Raw genomic sequence first — 26,163 nt, forward strand, 5'->3', positions numbered from 1 at the left:
TATATGACATGCCAGATGGTGACAGAAGTATTGGACAAGGCTTTCAAACAGATGTAATGACCTCTGTATTCAAATCAGTAGCTCTGACACAGCAAATGGCAGCGCATCTTGAAGTTTGATGCTAAGGTATAAAATTGAAGCATACTAAGGAAATCTGTGCAATTGGTGGTGAAAAAAAACAAATAGAGAGAAGTAGTCACCTGGTGCTGCTATTCTCAGTGTGACTGAATATCCAGAGTCTTTGATGATGTTGACGACATCACTGTGATGAGTGTTCACAATGTTGATACCATTTACAGCCATCAAGTTATCTCCAACGTGAAGTTTACCACAGCGTTCAGCTGGGCTGTTTTCTATTATACGACCTGCAGTCACAATAGAGCAACAGGGAATTCATAATGTAAACATCACAGCTTTCAGTCCACATTTAAAGAAAAATCGTAAATAACTGACACATATCACTGGGAAATGATAAAGACAGTGACAGACTATCTAAGTAATTCAATCTCCTGTATTTTTTTGGACAGTTAGATTTCAATGATTCTGTTCTGTTTATCAAGTAGGTATCTAGGTGTATGTCCCTGGGCTTTGTGAATCAATCTTTATTTAACTTGCAAACTTCCATTATCAGTACAGGATATATAGAGTATGTTAGATTTTGATGAAAGAATGACACATACCAATGGTTGATCCTGATCTGTTTGTTGCTGATATGATGACAAATCCAAAGCCTTCATCTTCACGTCTGGATACCGTCACATCATATGGATAGTGCATTGAACTCTTGCTTCGTGGTAGTGTTCCTCTGTTATCACTCTCTGTAATGACATACATGGATATCATCACATTGCTATACTCTTCATGCAGTATTTTTGCAGATTTATTTTTTGAATAGTCCTCTACAGCTAAAAACTGTACAGTGTGGATACCAGTTAATGAGAGAAACTTTGTCTTATATATTTGTATGAATTGCTATACACTATTGGTCAATAATTGCAATTAAATAATTATGTATTATGCAAACTCTATGAAAAATACCGAGGCTTGAACATTTCAGTTTTCACAGAACATGCTGAAATCAACTGACACTTTTTCATGATTTGAACATTGTTCATCTTTGAACACTCACTTGGAGCACATTTATGTTTCCCATATATATCTAAAGAAAGTTTGGCTTGTAATTTTATATTATAGAAACAAAACTGAAACAAAAGATAACTTTGTATGGTTGCCTGTCTCATCTTGTAATTAGTGTGCACTCTAAATATAATTGACACTCAAGTGACTTCAGAAAGTGTACTTTGATTCAAGAAAAGTTTACATACTACCCATGCGTATATTGGGCTGATTCATGAAATTTGATAACTTGCCAACTTGAGTCAAAAAGTTCAGAAACATAATAAATTAGAGGATACAAGTGCTCATAATTCTCATTTTTATTGAGAAGTAAAATTATTTCTTATCATGATGAAATGAGCACAGAGTTGTTTGCTTACCAGCTTGCCTCTGACGTACTCTTCTGCGTATACCCAGTGATACCCTGCCTGCTAATGCAGCATTGCCCATCATGGACACTACCTTGTGGTGAGACGAACCAATCACAGAATTGCCATCAACATACAGGATTTCATCACCTGAAGATAATCTACCATCCACATCAGCTGCTCCTCCAGGAATTATAGCACCGACAGATACCTGCCATTAAACATATAAACAACTATTCTTGAACATGTGCATCTACGTGATCATACTCATGACCATTATAAACAATTACATGTTTTACATTTTTGGCCACAAGAAATACCTCTCGTTTTAGATGAGTATAGATATCTAGGAATCAGGCAATAAGTGATAATTGTGTCAAGCCATAAGTTTCACTGTACCACTTCTATGATGCTCACCATTTTTTTCAATTGTGCTTAAGATAAGATTGCCATTGCAATAAATCCCATACATCCCTAGAGAGTACTACATTAGCCCTTTCACCACCATGGTTTGGTCAAAACCAATTCTTACCAATGTTGAGTGATCAATGGTCACCAAGAAATGGTACAAATGTCATATTATATAGCTTCTCCATCTTTTGAACTCACCATTGCAAGTTAAAACAGCACATGGACAACAAAATAAGCAAAAAAGCTGATTTATGGCCAGTGAATCTGCTGTGAACACATTGATATTACAAATTTCCTTGCGGATCACAGGTACATCAGCCCTTATGCAGTGGCTTGTACACTATGCTACTGTACACTTCATTCATAGACTTTCATAGAATGCCATGCAACTACAGTGAAACCTGTACTTGCGGACACCTCTCTCATCAGGATACCTCTTTATTAAGGACAGATTTATCAAACCAAAAGTTACACTTTGAATAGAATTTCACCTGTCTATTAAGGACACCTCTATATTTTTTCATTCCTAAAGGTGTTCTTAATTGACAGCTTTCGTTGTACACTGACAGCTCTCTTTACCTGTGAGCCTTCTTCATGGCCACCAACAATCCTGAAACCAAAGCCACTTTCCTGTCGTTTCAAAAACACTGTTGTCTCCATGAAGTTCTCCTGGGAGCTGGCTTTGAGAATGGGCTGTTGAGTTCGCGATGGTGGCCTACTACCGTCTACTGAATCTGAAAACAAACCACAACCAAATTGGCCATGTGACACAATCCTTATTATTGATGACACCTTATGTACATGACACAGGTGTAAATAAAAAAGAAAACATGGCTGCACTTCAGTCATGTCAAAACCACCTAAATGAAATGTGATTTTGGGAAAACATGAAACAATGGCATTTATTGACATGTCTGAAGCTACCTGATGACACAAAAACTGTTAACTAGCAAAAAACTATTATATAGATATACTGCATATAATAATACATCAATACCAGGGATGTATGCCTGTAGTACACATATAAGTATGAAACTATGGTCGATACATAGGACATGATGCACAAACATATAACATGCATACATATATGATGAATTACATATAATGATTAGCAAGACATAGGACTCTGCAGCGTTCTCCCCAGAATTCATTATATTACAAGGACCACAAACTAGATAACTCTACACTGCTGATTTCATTTGCTGTCATAACAGAGAAGCTAACACCGGTAATTGGTTTTGAACATTCACCAGACAGTAACGACTTCGGAAAAAAAGATATATATATATATATATATCACCTATGGCAAATGATGTCATTTCCTAACACTGGTCTATAGTGACAGTGTTCAGAAGAGTTGTACCAGAGATGAAAATAAGTTAATCTCGTTATTTTGTACAACTCATAAATTTGAAAACAGGAACATACTATGATGTTTTGAGAGGAGGCGTGACAACAAGTGTGCCAGAATTTGCATATCCAGTACACAGGATCAGCTTGGGTCAAAGGAACGCTAGCGGCCTAAGTGTATTATGTTGGCCTGTTCACCTTTTGCTTTAGCAAATCAATATTTCACAAGGGTAATAGTCCGTTAATAATTGTTTACGTGTTATACACTTTGTAGGATTACACTAGAGCTTACTGAATGACCAAGGCTGTAAATAACACTTTTAAACCATGTTTAAAATTATTCCTCATCCTCTCAAATGTTTCAGATTTTGATGGTTGGCTAAATGAGTATGTTACATCAAAACAATACATCAAGTGTTTTGCAGTGTCTACTATTAGTGTTCATTCAATGAAAACACATTGTTTCAAACATACACTGTAACAATTCCTGGAAATGATGTACGTCTTTTGTCAAGTGTGTAAAAAAAATGAGTTCCAAATATTGCAGAAATTATCCATGCATACTTCGCAGACTGATAAGAGCTGGTGAATCTCAAAGGATAACTGTCTAGTCTGATGACCCTCTGGGGAGAACACTAGGATAATGGTTCTATTCCGGAATAATAGGGGCATGTGTTCTAGATTCAGAATGCCAAAAAGACCACGTGATGGCGGTACAAACAAACCCATGTGTACAAGCGCGTATGGAAATACACATATTTCTATGCGTACGTAGTGCACATGGTTTTGTTTGTACTGTGGTCCATTCGAATTCCGGGTTTAATCTATTGATGATAATTTGCTGGCCACAACATGTGTAATTCCCTGTAAGGACTGCCAGACAGAGGAGTTACATGGTACTCTATGTGTAAACATGGACGTGTTGAACTCCCTTACTTGTTGTAGAGGGAACCTGAACTTTCAATGGTGATGGACTCCTGTATGGCTTCTCTTTTGCGTTAGTGTTAGTAAGTGCAGACGTGGTCCTTCCAAGTCTGTGGGAAGGTTGACCTAGATACAAAACCAAACACACAGTGTGACATGCAAGTGCACATAACAAGCTATCCCTAATCTCTCTCTACCCTCTACTGTGTTACATTGAGAAATAACATACTGTGGAAACTAAAGAACTGTTCACACTCATGCATATGCTAATTGGAAGGGGCTTCATGATAAAGGCACCCTGGGTTCAATGCTGCCACCATAAGGTATGAGATGAGTAATTGGGCTGGCAGTAAGTGCGAACTCAATATTTGTAAAGAGGAAGTTCATGATTGATGAACTACATCATGCAGGCTTCATTCCTCAATAATTTCGTGTATGGGTTCAAATTCACCAATGCAAAGTATAGGATGGATCCATGTGTGGTGACTGGCAAGTATATCAATTAAATATCATAGCATTGAATCTACCCATGATCCTTTGCATGCTGCATGCACATGCCAGTTTCAGAGTTTTAACACACACAAAACAATGATCAGTATATGTTCTGCTTGATCCATTCCAGCAGTTTTATCGAAGCTGCACTTTGCGGCGCAACTTATTGGGTGAACAGCTAGGGCATTACAAAATCACGTACCATCTGCTCTGTCGGTCATCGACGGGTTGGTCAATTTACTGGTGTTTGAACTCATTGAAGGAGTTCTGACAGCTGACGCTTGGTAAAACATTGGTGTGCCACTACCAGCCATAGGTCTGTCTACTGGCTCATTGCTGATTGCTTCCTTGGGGAAAAAGGCCTAAGATAGAAAAGACAACGCCATTATGTAGTACATGTCTTTTCTACGCAACCATACACTTTGCATGAAATCCAGATATACATGCATATGATGATTGTTGTTCATGTTGATGTTAAGAAAACTGTCTACTCCTGTGTGAGAGTGAAGCACTTTTGAAATTGGTTACCCATAAAATCTACGATGAAACATTTTTCTGCATTTCTCTCAAATTGATTAAGGTATCAGTCATCTGTTTAAGTGTTTCAACATTGAAATATACAAGCCTAATTTTTGGTCTAGTACCTTCCAAGTGTATAAAACAGAATTTATCTCATTGCAAAAGACTGATATTATGTCCTCTTGAAATGATTTCCAGAGATCTGAAAACTCACCTCTGTAGGAAAGCTCCTCCTCTGACTTGGTGGTGTTTGTAACATGCCTGCAGAATTTAATGATGATAAAGCAATAAGTAAACAAAGCTTGAAGAGTTTCTCAATATTTTGGAAACAGAAAGTAAAGTAAAAACATTATACTTTGGTTAAACCAACACAAACAAAGGTAAGTTTTTCTTGAGCACTTTATTTCAAGGATGAAACTTTTTCACCATCTTCCACGTGACTGAGCTGCCTTGCGTATCATTACAACACTTTGGTTCAACCTCACTGCTTTCAATAGTAAGGTTAGACTTGTACACAGGCACAATATGGGTGAAAGGCTCTCTGACTTGAGAATTGACTCACCTCCTCTTTGGATGGTAATTGCAGCAGAGACACCTTTTGGACATTTCTTGAGAATGTTGACCACCTCATTGTGATGCATATTTCTCAGATTGTAGCTATTGATTTCAACCAGAACATCCCCTTCTGCTAGGTTCTTGCATCTTGGCTCATCTAAGATCTGTTTGACCTGTTGAGTATTGAGTAAAATATGAATGATAACTATAGCATGATTTATTGTAAAAGTGCATATACAATTATTCAAATGCAATTGAGTCATTAAAATCCAACACAATCTCCCTCTGGCATAATTTGCCATTTTGCACAATTTGTATCTCATAAGAAATCACAGAAAATATCCAGCTCAAACATGAAATGATGAAAATTTGTTTCCCCACATGCAAAATTCAAATGGATATCAAATAACTCTTTCACAGTAGAATTAACTGGTTTACTATATGGGCAATACAAGTTTTCATATTTTTTGTTCAGTTTTGTCAGTTGGCTAATATTCCTTGACTCATGTGCAAGTAAAATTTACAATTGTACTGAAGTGGGTGCACATAACATTTATGAGATCTTTTTGTCGACAGAACTTCTGGAAATTTCTTTTAATTAGCCAAATACTAATGCATGACATGAGGTCAATTTTCTAGCAACGAATATTGCTCTCACTGTATCATATTGACTAAAGAGGGCATCCTGATGAGGAACTTCATATGTTTCAGAAAAGCTCTTCTTAACATAAGACAATGGAGGGAATACCTACTTTCTGGCCATAAGCACTGTCTGCTATAGTAAAACCAAATCCAAGGGCTCCTTTCACAATATGGATGGTAAATAATTCAGGTTTTGACAACTCCTGATTCTGTGGTGTTTTATCCTGCCGTTGCAGTGCATTGTCTTGCGGTGTGTGCATGGGCACTCCTATCTGGAGTAAACTGTCTCTTGGCTGCTGTATCTGACCAGAATGCACTGAACTGTCCCTTGATGACAGACCCTCCCTGTACTGTGATGTACTGTCCCTCGCAAACTGTCCTTCCCTGTAATCCCTAATCTGTGGTGTACTTTCCCTGGACCGTTGTACTTCTTCGTTTTTCCTTTGTTGGATGTGATTTGAAGTGGGTAACAGGCCTTGCATCCCACGGTTGCTGTTCTCATAGCTCTGCCTGGTATTGGCTGGTTTGCTGTTGTAGCCAGCATTGGCCATCTGTGAAACCAAGGTTCTGTTGGCCGCAGACAGGTCAGATGGACGCCGCATGACAGCATGGGTGTTTGGATCATCAGGGTCAAAGGGCAATGGATAACCGCGGCAGACCTGAAGTAAGACTCTCTCTCCCGGTGTAATGGATTGAAATAACCTCACGACATCTTGATGGGTATAGCCAAGTACCAAGGTATCATTTACAAAGACCAGTACATCACCTGAGTGAAAGCAATGATGTGCAGATGAAACAGTTGTCCTAATACTATCCAGAAATTTATTTTGACAAGAAGCAATTAAACATATCTAAATGTAGTTGACTTCTGTTATTTGACTTGTGTTGCATTTACATTGAAAATGCCACCAAAAGCCCTTGAACAAATACTACTAAAGTCTCACCTGTCTGCAGTCTACCATCTTGGTGAGCTGGTCCATTGGGTACAACGCTTTTGATTTGGAGAAATTCTTGTGGTTCATCTCCTCCAACGATTGTGAAACCAAACCCACGCACACTCTTAGTCAGTACAGTCTCCAATATGTCTCCTTTAAGTTCAGCCGGGTTCTTGGTGAACAGTGGTTTTTGTACGCTGTGATCTGAAAAATGATAGCATTAGAGGTATACTTAGATAACTACATCGATTGCTTTCTATATGCACTAAATATGCGATGGGCATGTTTTTGACAGTGTCCTTCACATATTAGAGAAATGATACAACAAAATAAATCCTGGATCCCAGCTGGCAGTTGATTCAGCCAAATCAGTGGTGGTGTCTTGATCAGACAATATTCAACTTTCTGTGGACTATTCATGCTATTTGGGTTCAATATTGTAAGCCACACATCCTTCAACACGGAAACAAGACAACCTGACAAGGTAATAAACAATGTCAGTGACAATCACACTTCCTGACAGGGTAATAATACATTCTTGGCTTCAATAACTGTCATTAGGCACACATCCTTCCGCATGTAAACAAGACAACCTGACAAGGTAATAAACAACGTCAGTGACAATAACACATCCTGACAGGGCAATAATACATTCTTATGGGGCAATAACATTTTCCTTTCATAGGCAGTAGCCCATCCTCTCTGTAAAATGAAATAACCAACTTGGAGATATACATTGACAGTTAACATAGAGCAAGACACATTGTCAAAAGTTACATATGTCAACTTACCAGGGCCGGTAAAGAAAACTGTGGAGTTTGGTGCAATATTGCCCTCACTGTTAGTTCTTGGTATTGGTGCTACAATGGGCTTCTTTGCAGGTCTTGGTAATGTCTGGGACTGTACAATGACTGGTTCTTGCTGTGTTGTGTCTTCAGCTGCAGCATGTGGGTCATTCATGTCTAAAAAGAGTGTATGCAAGACATTATAAGTTACACATGAACCTTACTGCATGTATCTATCACATCTGCAGGATGTTTACATCTGAACCTGATTTTATTGCAGCTGACATGTGGTCTATCAATTTCACATCTGCTATGTGATACTGCATGGCACAGCAAAACATGGGCACACAGTCCATGTAGCCGACAATGAGATGCTAATGATATGTGTAGTGTAAAAGTTTAAGGTCTCCTCAACTAACTTTCAACTGGTTGCTCACTTTCTACTATTTTTATAGTATTTTATACAAAGTCACAGACTTATTCTACCTGAAACTCAAAACTGATAGTGATTTTGTAGCTCACTCTTTACTATTTTTCATAATATTTGATAGCCGGTATCACACAGTTCGTGTTTGTGTCGGCTATATGGACGATCTGCCAAAACATGCCACCACAAACAAACATTATATGCACACTACTTATATTACAGTATTACTTGTAGTTTGGTTGAGGTGGGCTTATTGCATGGTTGCACTATATTTCATCATGCTGTGCCATGCTGAAAAATAATGTACCAGGCTCATAAATAGTTTGCTGGGTTGAATTTAATGGTTGTATCAGAATGAAGTCAATGGTGTACAAGACTTACTACAAGGTTTTGCCAAACTGAATTAAATGGTTGTGCCACACCCTATACATGCTCATGCCTGACTTACTAAGCCATTTTGTTGGACTGAATTTAATGCCTAATGCCAGACTACATTCACTGCCTGTGTCAGGTTGACCCAATGGTTTCATTGGTCTGAATTCAATCTTTTGCCAGGCTTACCATAGGGCTTTGTTGAACTTACTGCAATTAGTTAGCTGTGCTTATTCTATCCTTGAGATGTGCTATATTCAATTATAGTAGATCACATAACTTGATGATCATAGACAAATCACTTACCTCTCTGCTGCCAAGATGTTTCCCGTTGTACTTCTGGTTCTGGCTGCCGCTGATCTCGTTGTTGATAGTCAGGTAGTACTTGTTCATTCTTTCTCTCTGTCTCCCCAGCTTCTTCTTTTGCCTGGATCACTGGGTTTTCATATTGTGTTTTGCGGTTGATGTGGCTGGAAGGCAAAACACAATAAACTCAATCAAGGGGGTGTTCATGGTCAGAATAGCAGTCGATTGCCCCGGAAACTTGAAATACTTCAGTGCAATATTTGATTGTTGATATCCATTTTAAACCACAATGGGTGTATAAATTCCTCAAACATGTACATTCTAACAGGAACTTATGTGCGACAAGCTTGCATACTGTCTTCAATCTAGCCTTGTCTTCTGTGAACTGCAATGGTAAACAGGAATGCATTTTGCCTCTTGCTGAGTCTAATAACTGGCAGAGTTTTAAGAAGCGATCAAGGTCACAGAAATGTCACATCAAATTCCATGCCAATATTAGGTTCCCGTGTCAGCCTGGCTGCTAAATTCACAGCCATCACTTGACCTGTGTATTTCATTTTGTTCTGAAAATGAGTTTACGAAGCAGCAGTCATCTGCACTGATCATCAGGTTTCCGAGCCCCACTGGCAAAATGCAATCAAATGAAAACATCATCTTATGCACACTCTGGGCATAATGGAAGCCACGTTTAATTTTTTTGTGGTTGTCGGAGGTTTTCTCATTAAAACCCTCAGAGTCAAGAAAGATATTGGAAGTACATGTAACATGATCATTAATAACACTTGTCTAATACCATCTACAACTGAATGAGTATACTCAGCTAAGAGCATAAAATTCAAAGGATAACAGTCAACCGCATGACGTATGTTTTCTCTACACACTATCATGTCAATGGTGTCAAGCATTTCACACTGTTTTTACTTTGACATGACACATAGTCAAAACACTGGCTTCATAAACACTGCTTTATCTTTGATTTTATTTACACTATGCACAACCCCTATCAACAATCTTAGAACAAACTACTCAGAGTAGGATACCTATTGGCATTTCAATTATTACTATCTCACTGCTGGCATGTGCCAGTGGTATAGATAAGAGGGACAATTGATCTTGTGAGGGGGAGGTGAACATGGAAAAGAATATGCATCCTGAAAATTCTCCTAACAAATTAAAAAAAATTAGTCATGTGACTGGAAGGTCTTGGAATAGAAATTCTGACAAAGCAGCATGTATTCACTTTTCACATATTTGCTGCTTGTTCCTAAACTTAAGCAAGGAAAAAATTTTGAAACTTCATTCAGATCACTCCCACCTACACTGTAAATGTCCGTACCTGAGACAACCTAGAAATGATATCAATATGTAAAAAATAAATAGTGTCATATGTTATGTACTGTTGACTGTTTCAGTCCATATGAAATCTTACAAAGTTGACGGTAAAGTGTAGGTGGGGCAAAGAAAACAGCAATACTTACTCGATATAATAGGAACCATATTGAGGATCATCAATTTTTTCCCAGCCATAAGGCAACTCTGAAATTATGAAAGGAGACGAGACTCTTATTATTCAAATGAGGCTTGGTGATTTTGAACAATGCTCTCTCAATGGTAGAAGACACACTATGGGGAGTTGGGTTTATCAGTAGTTGCAATCATACATGATATGTAAATTTGTTTGAGTTTGTGTAGAAAGTACGTACACACTAGTATTTCACAAAGTTACAACATAACTGAATGAAGATGCCCCCAGAGCCAAATGGGGACAGACAACAGCTGAAACTAAGTTATAGCTTGGCCATAAGACATTCCCGTTCTGTTCGTAAATACTTCTCATATTTTGACTGGTAACGCAACACCATCTAATCCCCAAAGACTACGGCATGGAATGTAAACTGGGTGACTGAGAATTTCTCTGGCCTATTTCCTCACCATCGTCTGCACAGTCCAGCAATGCCTGTTTCTGTACTCTCTCCAGTCTAGGGTCCAGCCATTGAGTTGTTTCTGTGATGTGACTGCAAGTAGACCATAATATGCTGTGAGTGATTTGTTCTCTGACATCGCTCTACTTGAGGAATTCTACCTCACTCTGTCACATTTATTTTAGTTCAATCGCTTATTACCAAAGATGGCATAACATCAATTACTCAACCATACACTCAATCATTTTAATGTAAACAAATGAAAATAGAACTTTTAAAATTCTGAATTCAGTTATTATATAAAAATGTGTCACTTTATCCAATGAATACCTCCACATCTTATAAAACATTATTATCAGTTGCAGCATCTGCATAAACAAAATGACCCTGGGGAGACAGGTTTGCATATGTTTTGTAATGACAAAGTTTACAAAGTAATTTTGTTTTGCTGATTTCACACCGCACAATCTATACTGTAGAAACTACTGAAAAAATTGATCATCCACAAGCTTTGTTGATCAGCAACCCTGTAAAGTGATGTTCATTACACTCTAATAACACTGAAGATACATACTCGATGTAATACATGTCATTTTGCTCAGTGAAGGCAATTTCCCATGTATCAGGGAGGGGACCAAGCTCCTTTTCAAGTCTCTCAATTTCTTTTCTTCTCCTCTCTTCAACATCGTCATTTTCATCATCATCATCGATAAACTGCAAGTTTTGAGTTGCCAAGATGGATGATTTATTCCTCTCTCGTTTTCCTTTGGATGACGGATGTGCACCAGGTTTGATGACATCACGAGTTACCTGTGTACTGGGTTTGATTACATCATTGGAGGTTGCAGGAGCTGCTACAGGCACTTCAACTGGGAATGGTGGCTCCAGGTTACTGGGAGGCTCTCTTGGCGGCTTTGGTGTACCATAATGATTCCCTAAAAAGCAATATTTCACCAACAAATTAGCTGCAAGTTTCTCAGATTATGTGTTTGTTTTGCCTTTGTTTATCTGTGCCTTTGTCAAAACATTGCATGTTCTACATTACCATTTCCATGTACAAAGAAATGCAGGAAGTGAGATACTAATACAAGCGACCTAGCGGCCGATATAGCTCCGCTGTGTTTATGTAGAGAATAACTATTTTTTACACATGTTGATTAAGAAGGTGGAAATCTTTGATAGCTTAATGCAGAGGCCAGAAAAAAGTGGCTAAAATAAGCTGCAAAAATACACAATTGAAGATTTCATCATACTTTGAATATATCACATCGGATCATCCCTAAGAACATGTCAACCAAAGCTATCTGATGAGTAGTTTTTTGAGAATAAAATTTTCTGACCAAAGATGGCAACAATTGCCCCGAAAAATGAAATTGCAGATTTCATCATAATTTCAAGAGATCAAATTTAGTTCATAACTTCACATATAGAAACCTGTATACCAAATTTCAAAGCTGTTAGACCAGTACTTTTTTTTGAGAAACACATTTTTTGACCAAAAATGGGAAAAATTGCCCCAAAAATTCAAAATTGCAGATTTCATCGTTATTTTTAATAAATATCATTTAGTTCATCTATAGAGACCTGTATACCAAATTTAAAAGCTATCAAATGACTAGTTTTGGAAATACACGTTTTGACCAAAAATGGCAAAAATTGCCCCAAAATACAAAATTACAGATTTCATCAGAAATTCATTATATATTACTGAACTCATCTGTAGAAACCTGTATACCAAATTTCAAAGCTATCAGACCACTAATTTTTGAGAAATACATTTTTTGACCAAAAATGGCAAAAATTGCCCCAAAATTACAAAATTGCAGATTCATCATAATGTCAACAAATGTCATTAAGGTGATCTGTAAAAACCTGTATACCAAATTGCAAAGCTATCAGATAAATAGTTTTGGAAATACACATTTTTTGACCAAAAATGGCAAAAATTGCCCCAAAAATACAAAATTTCAGATTTCATCAGAAATTCAATATATATTACTCAGTTCATCTATAGAAACGTGTATACCAAATTTCAAAACTATTAGACCAGTACTTTTTGAGAAATACATTTTTTGACCAAAAATGGCAAAAATTGCCTTAAAAATGCAATTTGCATATTTCTGCACAATTTGAACAAATCTGAAATAGATCATCCCTAGGGACATATGTACCAAATATCAAAGCTATCTGACTGGTAGTTTTGAAGAAGAAGATTTTAAAGATTTTTTTACCAAAAATGACAAAAATTGCCTTAAAAATACAAATATGCAAATTTCACCACGATTTGAACAAATCTGACTGAAGTCACCCTAAGTAAACTGCATATCAAATTTCAAAGCAATCGGACAAGCGGTTTCAGAGAAGAAGATTTTTTTACCAAAAACACCAAAAATTGCCCCAAAAATACAAATATGCAAATTTCACCACGATTTGAACAAACTTAAGTGTGGTCACCCCAAGTGAACTGCATATAAAATTTCAAAGCAATTGGACTTGCAGTTTCAGAGGAGAAGGCAATTGTTGACGGACGACGGACGACAGACGACGACGGACGACGACGGAAAATCAACCTATTTGATAAGCTCCGCGTCCCTGACAGCGGAGCTAATAAAGCGGTTAACATACATTGCTGCAGGTAGGTTGGTCTGCTAAAAGTGAAACTGTGGCCCATGGCCATGTTTTCTTTTACATCCACAAACATTTACATGTGAACTGGTCAGTTGCATTTATTTGCTATTGGAAACATTCCTTTTCTGTCCTTGGTTGTAAAAGTTTGAACTTTTACCCTTCTCTCTTTAATTGCCAATTCAGCATTTTGCATTATTGGTGCATTCAGGACCTGTGTAATACCTATTTCACCAACTCAAGTGAATCAGGAAAAGGCCATTTACCGTCAAAAATGCCACTTTCCAAGAGGTTTCCACTCTTTTCCAAGGCAATGAATTCATCAACAGTTAGGAAAGTGTAGTCAATACCATTTAGTTCTCCATTTCTGGGTGTTCTGGTGGTACCTGGAAAAAATTCATGAACAGATCTCAATTAGTCTGGACTACCTGCACTGTCATGGACTGAAAACAAACTGTATAAACATGAAATTAATAATGGGCAATTTGCTATTGATGACCCACAATATCATAAATGTACATGTATAGCTTCTTGATGAATGTGCATACCTAATCTTCTTTCAGATATTTATATATAATTTTTCTTCTAAAGATTTCAGTACAAAAACTGCCACTATGCTGGTGCACTAAACCCCATATAAAAGAAGAAATTCTACCATCTGATTTAACAATTTTTACTTATTAGAGACATTGATTATTTTGAAGAGAGGTATTTTTGAACAATTTTTGAAAAAGTAGAAATGCAACTTTGCAAAGTGGCTGTGTAAATTTACCTTCTGGCTGGAACTGAGGTAGATCTCTTTTGTTTGTGTTGTTGAACAAGCTCTAATCAAGTTTAATAGCTTTGTTTGTATCTAGCCTTAGCAAACAGTTGAGTACATTATATAGTGACAGTTTGACATACATGAAACACCTGTAATCTCTTGAGTCCTATCCCTAACAGCTCTGTAATAATGTATTAACACCGCTAGAATTCAACATTGCATTATTTCCTTGTTGACAAAATAATTAGCACTGAGGACAAGTGTGCTGACCTCATTGCAATCTTTGAACTCTTTAGATTTATAGCATCAAACTACAGCACTGTCCAGTTTGACACATACTGTAATTGTTATGAAAACCAACCCAGCAGAAAGATAACTTACAGGGAACAGTTCTCAAATAGAGGTTATCTCTGATCGTCTGCTGTAAATTATGGTCTGCAGAGCCTTTCTGGAATCTGGTGTTCAGATAGCGTCTCAAGTCTTTGCTCAAATTTTGACCTGTAGGATAAGAACAAAGTGAGAATGTGAGTGTGTATCAGCGTGTGGTCACAACTATTAGCTTACAGATTCTGTCTGCTTGGCTTCATCATATTGAGTTACACACTACCTAAACCAGACATAAACTAATGAATCATTGCTTGATAACACTTGTGAGCATTCTCATTGGCTTATGTTGGTAATTTTCACATCCCACTGAACGGTGTCTCAGTGCTTTTTGGTAAACTCAACCCAATATGAAAATAGGTCAGGAAGCATATACCAAATGAACTTGTCTGATGTTTCTAGATGAAAACATTACAGAAAAGTAAAAAGCTAAATTTATTTTGTCAGCAATGGTTGACAAAGAATTGAAGAATATTATCCACAGTTTGGGGTAAAGGTTGATAAATTTTGCAAAAGGGGATTCACAGGCTCAGGGGCTATCTCAGCCATTGACATTAGCACAGCACACTCTGACAAGCTACTGTACATTATTGAAGAAATATCGGCTTGTAGCCAGAACAGCAAGTATGCCAGGTTATGACCACAGGAGATCACGTATCACACCAACTGCTATGAAAAATGAACTTCTGACTCAGGAACTGCTGCCAGCCTGATTGATACACAGACCGCCTCCAACAATAAAAGGAAAATACAACATGTTACCACCAGCCCAACTGAGGATACAGTACAAATACTGACAGATATACAACACATTAAATAATTATGTTCCAAAATACAAATCATAATGTGATTAATCTACACAATAGAAAGACGGATATTGTTTTTATATCTATATCAACAGGGCTAAAAAAATGGGAAATGGAAACTCTAGGTATCAGGTGACAAAATTGAAGTCAATTATTAAATTGATTGAGGAAACCTTCAGTTCCTGCCCTGCAAACATCTGAAGATTGAAGTGTGATTGTAGTCACGTAATCTAACAGCTTCATGTAGCACCAGACCACATGCACACCTGTTTATCTCTTCCCAATTCCAATGCAACATAAAGCATACAGGATTACCATTCCCTGCCAACTTCAAGTCTAACTATTGTCTTTCAAATATTCCACTTATACAAATTTGCATAGGTTACTGTACAAGGACATGAAAGAAGCCGCTGCAGGGAACAATGACACCAGTGGCGGAAGTTTCAAGGTACATGTACATGTACTTTGTGTAGTATAAATTGGTATAGCCCTGAAACACAAATTCTACCCAGCCAGTGTTTGACTACTTCAAATATTATGTTCACATTGGAAAGACCTTAGCAAAAGGAGAAATGTGCAATAATAATTATGATCTCCACATGATCACATTATTGGACAAGTGCTATACAGACATGCTTGGCAATGATCCAAATTTCACAGTGTTTGATCACTCCAAACAGATGTTCAGTTTTTGAAATTCATGACAAATTGAATCGGTTCACTTGAGACCATTGCCAATCATATACATGTATTTGAGAAGGGTTGAATGTAATTGAGGACTAAAAATAACACTAAGTTCCAAATGATTGCTTCACAAGACATGCTGAAGCTAACACTGGAGGTTGACGAGCGGAAAAAAATATGTTTCGCCAACAGTTAAGCTGATAACTTGCAGTGAAAATCACAAACATGTATTGAAGAACTAATGTTTTATCCTGGAAAAACTTTGTCTTTAAAAACATTCATAATAGGGTTGCTTCAAATATTTAACATCTGAGAAACTTTTTGAAAGCTAGAATTATGTCAACATTAAAGAAATAAAAGAGGGTGTATTTAATGTAAGAATGTTAAAGATTGAAGTTTAAAATCTGACAAAATTACTGAAGATGACTTCACCCAACCTTGAATTCTCATGGAAACACTTAGGAATTATTGAAAAAACACTTGACATCTGCTATGACACCACAAGTACGAATTACAAAACCTAATGTTTAGTAAATGCCCCTTTCAGGTGTGCATCATACAAACATCGCCAAAACCAGTCCATTTTCAACCTTTTCATCCCCAAGTATTGATGAGAATTCTATCATTTCCATTGGTATGGTGTGATCTGTGTACTGGAAAATAGTACTGGATATAAAAGTCAAATCAAATGTAAGTAATGACTATGATTTAAAAAACAACCCATGTACTACCAAACCTTCAAACCAATCCAATGCTGGGTCAGGGCAAGGTCAACGTTGAATGATTTATGACCAATTGGTAGGATACTAAATAAAGAAAACTAATCAACCAAGTATGGCAATGACATTAAAAAGGTGAAACATTTGCATTAAGAAACACTTTCCATTTATCACTTTACACACCCCATTGCTTTACCCATTAGGTCCATTGATTTTTTCTGACCAACATATCTCTTGCACCTCCCTTGCTCCATACACATCCAACCTGTGTTGAACAAGGAGTGTTTCAACCTGAGGCTGGCAAAGGCCTCAACTAACACAAAAGCAAACATCACTACATTCATTCTCCTGGCAGAAATACAACCACTGATTCAACTTCCACCTTATTGTCAGGATTTGACATTTTGCACTGTTCTAACACCTACCCAGCTGGGCACTCCTTTGTTTCCATTACAATTCAGATAGGGTGGAGAGGTCACTCACCCTAGACCAGCCCACTGCTTCAGACAGACTTCAGGAGATGTCACAACAACAAACAACATGTAAGTTTGTCTGTCAGATATACTGACAGATCAAGTGAACTGAGGACATTTTGACATGCCGGTCTTTCAAACACCCCTTCCATTCCAATACTATGTCTGGAAGTGGAGGAATTTTCCCCTGTATATAGTTTTTTGATTCATCAGACAGGTGTTATTTATGTGCTTTGATGCTACTTTAGGAATGTGGCTCTTTTCAGTACTCCACTTATGGTCTTTCTTCACATTCTTGGCAGCCCTCCTAAATTTATTTGTTGTCTAACTGTATAGCAGACAGAGACATGTAACAGTATCACTCACTACAGGGTGTGTTTGTGGTTGTCAAACTTTCTCATTACACAAAAAAGGACCAGTTTTACTTTCTTTCAAAATGCATGTCATGCTTGACCTATTTTGTACCCATTCTCTATATGTCAAGGTTAGAAACTGTAATTTTTTTACCTCTAATTAATACCAAAGGCGACTGATGCTATTTTATTTCACTGTAAAAAAAGGATGTTGATGTAGTCAAGTGGCTTTTTATATTATAAACATGAATGCTTGAGAGTAAAGCTTGAGTGATCAGGTGCACCACAAAGGGCTTATACATAGTTCATGTGTTTAATGAGAGTACAGCTGTACACATGTACAGTAAATCTCGAATTTGCAGCAATGTTTTAAAATTACACTGGTTGCCAATGGCAACCTGTTCTATTAAATGTCGTCTTGAAACCTGACCTTGTCTAAGCAAACTGAATTCCACAGACTTGCTGGCAATATGCCTGACCAAGCTATTTGCTAATGCAGAGACTACCTTATGCATGTGGCATTTACAGCTACCTGTACTTTGAACACATCTGCTCTTACCTGTACTAAACTTGACCGTGTGTACAGATAATGTACAAGTTCCAATTCTATTTATGCAGGATATTACAATTCGAAATCAGTCACTGTCACAAATAGTCATATATCTCAAATACTACTATACAGTGTTGGGACCAGGACTTCATATTACTGACCACATGTTCAATTTGAGTTTATATCTCACCAATTATCAATATTTATTTTTTTTAAATACGAGTTTTGATTATTATTGTAAAAATGTTTTGCAATCTAATATGTATAATTTGGAAAATGTTACGAGATTGAAAAAAAGATATTTAACAAAGTTCAACTCGGTAACAAGAGAGTAAATAGCAGCATGCATGAATAGGTTAAGTCAAATGAACTTGTACAAGCAGGGTGTAATATACACTGTAAAGTTGATATTTTCAACAGAGATGACTAAGGCAACATCATAGCAAAGTCTTACTAATCACTATAAATATATCTATTAGGTAGCATATTGATCAAACAGGCATAAAATTACCTAATCACTGCATATATATGGGAATGTATACAGTATTAATTACAAAGTGTGATAATATAGCCCCTCCCTCATGAACAGTCATTACATTTCATCAAATTTCACAGAAAAACATGTTTGAAGAAAGACGCAATGTAAACCATTGACATAAATGGAATAGCTACACTTGCAAAATATAGAAATACATCCCTAGACACTTTAAAAGATGAACTGTTGTCAGATTCAGAAATCCACTCTGAAAATGAAAAGTAACTGGTGATAGAAAATAAAATTTAAGACAAGATTGTGCTTTTTATCAAATAGGAATGGTATTAGACATGGACAAATGAAGATGTACAAAGGACTAATACTAGTGTTGTATACTAATTACTCTTGCAAAAAAAAGGAAGTCTGAGATTTTACACTAAAAGCTTTTTCAGTAACAAAACTATAAGTACAGCACTGTGCAAGGGAAACAAAAAGCCATTTGGTTGATTTTTGATATTGACTCATTGACTGCAAAGGAAAAAGAGGTTTCTGGAAACTCCACAAAAGCATATCATGAAGGAATGGTGTTGGAGGCTTTTAGCTGACGTGGAGTGAACTACAGATTGACTGATGACTGAAAAGCTGCTGGTACTCAAGTACAATGCATTAACTTGAGTCAGCGAACAGTATCAAAGTGAGGCCTCTTACAACAAACCACGACTATTAGTAAATGTGATGAGCTGCCACCACACATCTGACCCTCACTTAGCTCATCGAGGTTTGAAGCCCATTGTTGATAATGTTGAAGGTGGAGTTTTATGTTTGCAACAAATTTCTGTTTATCATCGACAATTTTTATTTCCTTGTATACATCAGATTACATGTAGTGCTTTTCTTCAGCTTACATGTAGCATTAAAGAAGACTGAAGTACCAGTATTTTCTTTTTAGATGGCAAGGCTCCTAATGTGTAAATTGAAATGATGATTTTATAAATTGTGATTGTTATCAAAACCACAATTGTGACATTGTTTTATTAAATTGACAATAAAATATAACTCTACTAAAAATTACCAGTGGAGGAGTCGATTCTCTTCTGATGTGAATTAGATTAGCATTGAAATATGTCATATTGGAAACTGTATGAAGTAACAGAGACAGTATATTGGTGTATGTATCAGATTTCAGAGTAACCTAAGTACTACGATTTGAGTGACATGGTTACAATAGAACGTCAGTAAGAAGACCTAACAGGCAGCACCACCTAAAGTACAGTAAAAATGATTTGCCACCATGCTTGTGCCAATATAATCAATCAGAGCTTGGTATTTTTGTTCCATCTTTATGTTGAGCATGCTGAAGAAATTTTGCGTTGATCAGTTATGTTGGTAAGCCACTCATGTAACACACAATCACTTGCAGGTGTGGAGAAGTAAATATGCGTTTGGTACAAATAATTTGTAAAGTTCACTTCTTCTGATTGGGGTTACATACACACAGTGATGTTCTTGCCACTTCCTATCATGTTCCAATGATGATATATCATTCAACCTTGATCTGATTATTTCACATATTGTTTGTTGACAAACAATTATTGAGTTGTATTGTTTCTACACCCATCCAGCATAAAAAAGGAGATTCAACAGATTTCTAGTTGTGTTTAACAAGGAGGCTTTATAGCAAACAGACTGCCTTTACTAATATACATGTGATAATACGCAAAGCCCAAACATAAAGAAGGAAGAATTTGTAGGGCTTCATTTGAATAATAACACATGAATTAGCTAAGCTTTTCAGTGTTTTAGGAAGAACCATAACATAACAAATGGCCCATTTGTTATGTTAACTACTTGTTTAGGTCTCTTTTTCCCCCTTTAGTTCATGGGTAAATGATAATTGTTGACTGGCTGATCCACTGAATGCGATTAATGATAGAAGTTTAACAGAACCCAAATTACAGATCTGTGTAACTACAGGTACAAGTGACATGTTTGGTCATGAGACCTGTGGCAGTAAGGAGGAACACCTGAGAAAACAGACAGGAACTTAAAACTGATGACTGATACATAGGAAGTCAAGACAAGTAAAGCACCAAGCGGGGAGATATCTATATTGTCATCTGTAACCTCACCTATATATTTAACAATGGACAAAGATTCATTCATGATGACCCTGAGTTCACCTTCTCGGTTTCCTTTCTACGAGACGTTTCGTGCCGCGCAGAAGAAAGAGCATTTGTAGTGCTTGGGTCAAATAAATATTAGAAGTTTCATGGTACAACTACACTGTTTGCTCTGGCCAAAGTGTCAGGCAGAGTAGTAGACATTAGATCCAACAAGTGTGAACGTAATACCAGCACGGTTCAAAAAAGAACAACGCAATCTTTCACAAGGACTAGTAGACGATCACCGCCGTGCTACAAACAGCAGCAACAAAATAGTAATCTATTTTCAGCTCATACTCGTAGTAGTGGCTTATGCAGTGCAGTGTACTACCACCTGTACAAAAAGCTTACCTGGTTTCACGGTTTTAAGAACGAGGGCCTTGTCATCGACATAAGCGATAAGGCTGTTGATATCCCAGAGAGTGTATCCGGAAACTTTATATCCGTTGATTTCGAGTATCAGATCGTCGTTGTTTAGCTTTCCGCTTCGGACGAGCACTCTATCGTGTTTGACATCGGCAATGTAAGGGAACTGTCCGTTATCCGCACCTCCACGAACGCCGAAGTTCAGACTCCCATCTCCAGTACGAGAAATGACACACTCGTGCACTCGTTGAGTCCAATGTTTTGGGGGCTTAACCTTGGTGTTGGTAGGCATTTTCTTCGAGTATTGAATTGACATAGCAGAGTTCACATGGTGCGGTCGGGTAAACTAAAGTTCGACGAGTCCAAATATCCTACATTCAAGTTAGGAGTGGTAAAATTGACGGTGGCCGGAGTGAACAACAATACGCGTGTTAGATTTCGCAAAGTTCGCCCCTCAAAACAGCACTGACATTAGCTTAGTACATCGTAGACATCATACACGCTCTTGGGTGTAATTTCATCACCACATCGTCCTAATACTAGGGAAATTTAAACGACACAACTACAGCAACAAACCTAAACTCCTCCCAAGCTTGAAAACCTAGCCATAATCTTCTACACGCATGCGCAAATGATGTCCAGGCATGTTCAAGTAAAGAAATTCTGTACGCGATCAATCATCTCTTTACACATTTCTTCGACATATTCTGGATATCTTTATTGATTGAGACTAGCAGCTACCACTTTATCATAAATGTTGTCATTTTACCTCAGAAGAATACGAGTAATTGTCTTTTCATTTGACAGGTAACGTTTTTTCAAAAATCAAGCCGACGTAGATTCACTGTTGCAAACAAGTCCTTTTACACCTATGCGCATGCGCTAGAAAAATGGCGGACGACAAGGGGTGGGAGTTCGACAGCTTTGACGATGGTTCATTGAGTAAGTGAAAATGAAAATTATCCATTACACATAATTGTGTAGATTATACATCAACAATATAGTCATTTAACTACTTTTTTTAATTTTCACCGAAATAAGATGTAGTGAAACATTCTTGTTTAACAATGTATGTATACATTGGTTACTCAAGGTAGATTTCCGGGATTTGTGTACATCATAGTACATGTATGTTGTGAGAAATGAGATTGGAGTTGAATTTCTGCCCCTCCCACCGAAAAATCATATTTATCATATTTATCATTTTCTCTTCATGCAATCGACTGTTGTACATTCTAATGCCCTTCCACTTCCAGCACTTTCGTTATAAATATATCAAACCAAATTACATTTACCCTGGTCACATGCATTGCATGTGTCATGCCAGGTGATTTCTGTTTTGATAGCTAGTTCATTGTATTTCTCCATTATTTACATGCAAGAAGAGAAAAATGTTACTTGCCTCAACACTGCAGCAGAAGCAAACTACATGTTTGTATTCAGGGTAAAGAATATTTTTGTTACCATAAACATGTCGCAGTTTTGGAAATGGGTAGGCTGGTTAAGAAATTTTAAAATTTAAAATTTAAAAAATGTTTATATTTTTAATGTTGTATGATGAATCGGAAAACTGAAAAATTTTGCAAAATCAGGCATAGTTTTTAAAACTGGGAAAAAATTTAGGGTTTGATGGTTTTTAATACTTGATTTTTGGAAAAACATACTTCAGGGATCTGCGTATTTATATAGCCAAAAGAGCATTTCTGTTTTACTACTGTACATATTATGCATCAACAAAAAAGTCCAAAGCCTCCAAGGGTAATATTGAGGATGTTTCTGGACACGCAATTTGACTACAGTTTTGGTAGCTTTACCCATTTTGCCTACCAATGCCATGGCTTGAACTATACATAAAGTCGGTGTGCGACAGCAATTTTTAGATACACCATTTACAACTGAAATACCAGCCAAAGCTGATACATTGTTAGTTTGAAATAGGAACTGATTAAACAAATGCCTAAATACTGCCATCTAAGAACATCAATATATATGTAAATGTGTGGTAACCCATCGAGTAAGAAAGGTTGGTGCAAGATTTAAATCTTTGGGTTAATATACCAGTAGTGGTCTTGAAACTTAAAGATTATTCTTGACGATTTTCATTCAACACCTTTCTCTAATGATTGATGCATCGGCTCTGGCTCATTGTGAAGTTCATGAATGATGTCCATCAAAATTGGAAGACACTCAACAAGTATTCATGTGGGGTGTGCCTTAGCAAGTACACAGTGGGAAAGGCATCAAGCATCCAAGTGTGATAAAATCTTGCCTCATATTCCATGGATCCATTTTCGTACTGATTTCCCTTAAGTTAAAATTGTCATTTGTTAAGAAGAAGATGAATAATGTATCCATCTGGAATTTGTCATTGAGGGCATTACTGTAACAGTGAAATACAAAGAAAAATAAGCAATGCACAAGAAAATAAGATAACCGTAAACAATTGACCTAGGCAATCTCTTTCAAAACACCACACAAGGAAAGCATTTAGTAGAGTCTATGCCAACTACTGCAACTGAAATGTTTTCAAACTGTACATTGAAGGGAACTACGAAACAATTGTGCAAATTATACTTTGCATATACGTGCCTACTAGGGCTATCGTAAGCAAATTTAAACTTAAAGTGCGGTGGTCGTCGCGCTGAGTGTGCGCGACTCTTTTGTTGATAAACATAAATTTTTGTAAACAAAGCCTTTTCAACTTCAATCAGAGTGAGATGGAAGCGGTTCCTCAATTTGTAAATGCCTCTGTAAGACTCAAGATCATGTGACAGTAAAATATTAAGATTGGAAACGAACTTTAGTGGTGACTTCTATTTCTAAACTCATGTAAGGTTACAAACATTGTGACAATACACTCGGCACATTAAATCTCTGAGTATGTATTACTGCACGAATTTAAGGTGGACAAATGGGGTTTGATCACACGCGGTCACGTTGGTTGTACACAATGCTATGTAAATTACAGCAATAAAACATCAGTATACTGATCAACATTGTATATATATTTAGGCCAGCAGCAAGCAGAATGCCTCTCACAAAAATTACACAATGATCGGTAAGCAAGAGCAGGACAGGGGAGATGCTGTTGCATCGATAAGGGAGAACTGTCACCGCGTTGACGTACACGGATACAAGAGAATCTTGGCCAACAATGTACCGGCCCCGCGACAGACTTGACTCACAACCCACTGTTGATCACAATAGCTACCGGTAACCTTTTCTAGTAATGGGTGGCAAGAAATAGTCAAATGACTTGAAAAAATAGACAAAACGAGTGGGTTTTTCGCGGCATTTGGTGGAAAAATTGCACGGTTACGCATAGGGACGTGTCAAGAGATCCTGTAACTACAACGGTCATGACAGTGATCGAACGGCCCAGTGAAGGCCTACCGCTGCTACGCAAACTTTACCTCCTGAGTGTTGGGTAGGTCTGAATCCTCGTTCAAATGAGATAACCCCCACAAAAAGACCTATGAAAGGTCCTTCGCTTAACTTGATACCTGTATTTGGAATTATTGGTTGCACCACACAAGGGGGGCAAACTTTGTAGTGGAGTCGGATTCTCCACAGCTGAACGGGGAGTGCCATATACCCAGTTCTCTCAACATTGACGTTCACGCAGACCACAGAACAGATTCTCCTCGCTCAGCTGCTGCAGCGGGCATTGCTCTGCGAGCTATGTAGATTTCTGTCACTTGCATTATTGCCGACTGGACTCCTGTTGGGCCTCTGGAAATAAGCTCTCCTCTTTGCCAGCGATGTCATTGACTAGGGTCTGGTCATTTGATAGTGTGTTGGCATATTACTGTAACACACGTACGGGTAAGTGTTCTCAAGTAGGCTCTAGCGATTACAGTAGCCGAGCCAAATTCAAGAAAATCATGATCATGTGATCTCAATACAGTGTGTAATTCCTGTTAAATATTCATCAGATTGACCTGTTATTATAGAAATAATGAGCGACGCGCTGACCATGAACGTTTATTTGTGGGCAAGGGCGAGAGGAAAGCCAAAAATTAACGGGCGAGGCTTGCCAAGCCCGTTAATTTGGCTTTCCTCTCGCCCGCGCCCACAAATAAACGTTAATGGTCAGGGCGGAGTCTATTATTTCCATTATATTATCAGCAAACCCAAGAAAACCGTCAAAATTTCTGAAAAATTTCGGGAGCGAACGACAACTGGGCCCCAGAAACTGAGCAATATGCGACGCACTGTCACGCGTGCTTTAAAAAATTGGCAAATCCGGAGATGCTTTCAGAAAAAAGTATCTCAACTTGACCTACAAGTGCTTCATTTTATTTTGTGATTGATTATGATTTACGTTTGAGCTGTAAAGTTACGATACTTTGAGTTGTTATTCTTATTATTCATATTCAAGGGTATGTAAACAAACCATTACTGTGTATTTGTGGTCAGTCTTGTGGTTCAGCTCGACCAATCAAAATGCGACGGGCAGGGCATGGTAATATAATGCGTGTTAGCTTTTGTAAGTGGGAATGCTTGTGACAGATCGGCCGCTGCTTTAAGAAGTGGCAACTTCGCAACCATTGTAGTCAATCCGTAACTTAGTGTGGCAGCCTTGGATATGTTTACAACAGGGGGGACTCCCTCACGAGCATGCGCAGCGCGACGACCACTGCCCTTTAACTTTGTGAATATGCTACAATTAGATACCT

General features: G+C 37.5%; 2 protein-coding genes across 4 annotated transcripts in view; one reads left to right on the forward strand and one right to left on the reverse strand.

The window, feature by feature from the left end:
* Nucleotides 1–22,101, reverse strand: part of LOC139134623 (membrane-associated guanylate kinase, WW and PDZ domain-containing protein 2-like) — a 31,637-nt gene extending 9,536 nt beyond the window's left edge. The window contains exons 1-18 of one of the 2 annotated variants that reach the window (XM_070701554.1): nucleotides 21,470–22,101; nucleotides 14,894–15,010; nucleotides 14,016–14,135; nucleotides 11,699–12,059; nucleotides 11,135–11,217; nucleotides 10,681–10,738; nucleotides 9,203–9,366; nucleotides 8,104–8,274; nucleotides 7,322–7,516; nucleotides 6,488–7,143; nucleotides 5,743–5,908; nucleotides 5,395–5,441; nucleotides 4,864–5,023; nucleotides 4,182–4,295; nucleotides 2,475–2,629; nucleotides 1,497–1,695; nucleotides 681–818; nucleotides 201–365 (exon numbers count right to left, since the gene is read on the reverse strand). In XM_070701554.1, coding sequence (XP_070557655.1) covers nucleotides 201–365; nucleotides 681–818; nucleotides 1,497–1,695; nucleotides 2,475–2,629; nucleotides 4,182–4,295; nucleotides 4,864–5,023; nucleotides 5,395–5,441; nucleotides 5,743–5,908; nucleotides 6,488–7,143; nucleotides 7,322–7,516; nucleotides 8,104–8,274; nucleotides 9,203–9,366; nucleotides 10,681–10,738; nucleotides 11,135–11,217; nucleotides 11,699–12,059; nucleotides 14,016–14,135; nucleotides 14,894–15,010; nucleotides 21,470–21,800 — 3,400 coding nt within the window. In that variant the 5' untranslated portion in view covers nucleotides 21,801–22,101. The remainder of the gene's footprint in view (nucleotides 1–200; nucleotides 366–680; nucleotides 819–1,496; nucleotides 1,696–2,474; nucleotides 2,630–4,181; nucleotides 4,296–4,863; nucleotides 5,024–5,394; nucleotides 5,442–5,742; nucleotides 5,909–6,487; nucleotides 7,144–7,321; nucleotides 7,517–8,103; nucleotides 8,275–9,202; nucleotides 9,367–10,680; nucleotides 10,739–11,134; nucleotides 11,218–11,698; nucleotides 12,060–14,015; nucleotides 14,136–14,893; nucleotides 15,011–21,469) is intronic. The other variant, XM_070701555.1, reaches the window with a different exon arrangement.
* Nucleotides 22,102–22,273: 172 nt separating this feature from the next.
* The window catches only part of LOC139134624 (WASH complex subunit 4-like), a 73,460-nt gene continuing 69,570 nt past the window's right edge, over nucleotides 22,274–26,163 (forward strand). For both annotated transcript variants that reach the window (XM_070701557.1, XM_070701558.1), the window contains exon 1: nucleotides 22,274–22,426. In XM_070701557.1, coding sequence (XP_070557658.1) covers nucleotides 22,375–22,426 — 52 coding nt within the window. In that variant the 5' untranslated portion in view covers nucleotides 22,274–22,374. The remainder of the gene's footprint in view (nucleotides 22,427–26,163) is intronic.

This window comes from Ptychodera flava, chromosome 6 (assembly GCF_041260155.1).
Source record: "Ptychodera flava strain L36383 chromosome 6, AS_Pfla_20210202, whole genome shotgun sequence".
In the NCBI taxonomy this organism is placed as follows: domain Eukaryota; kingdom Metazoa; phylum Hemichordata; class Enteropneusta; family Ptychoderidae; genus Ptychodera; species Ptychodera flava.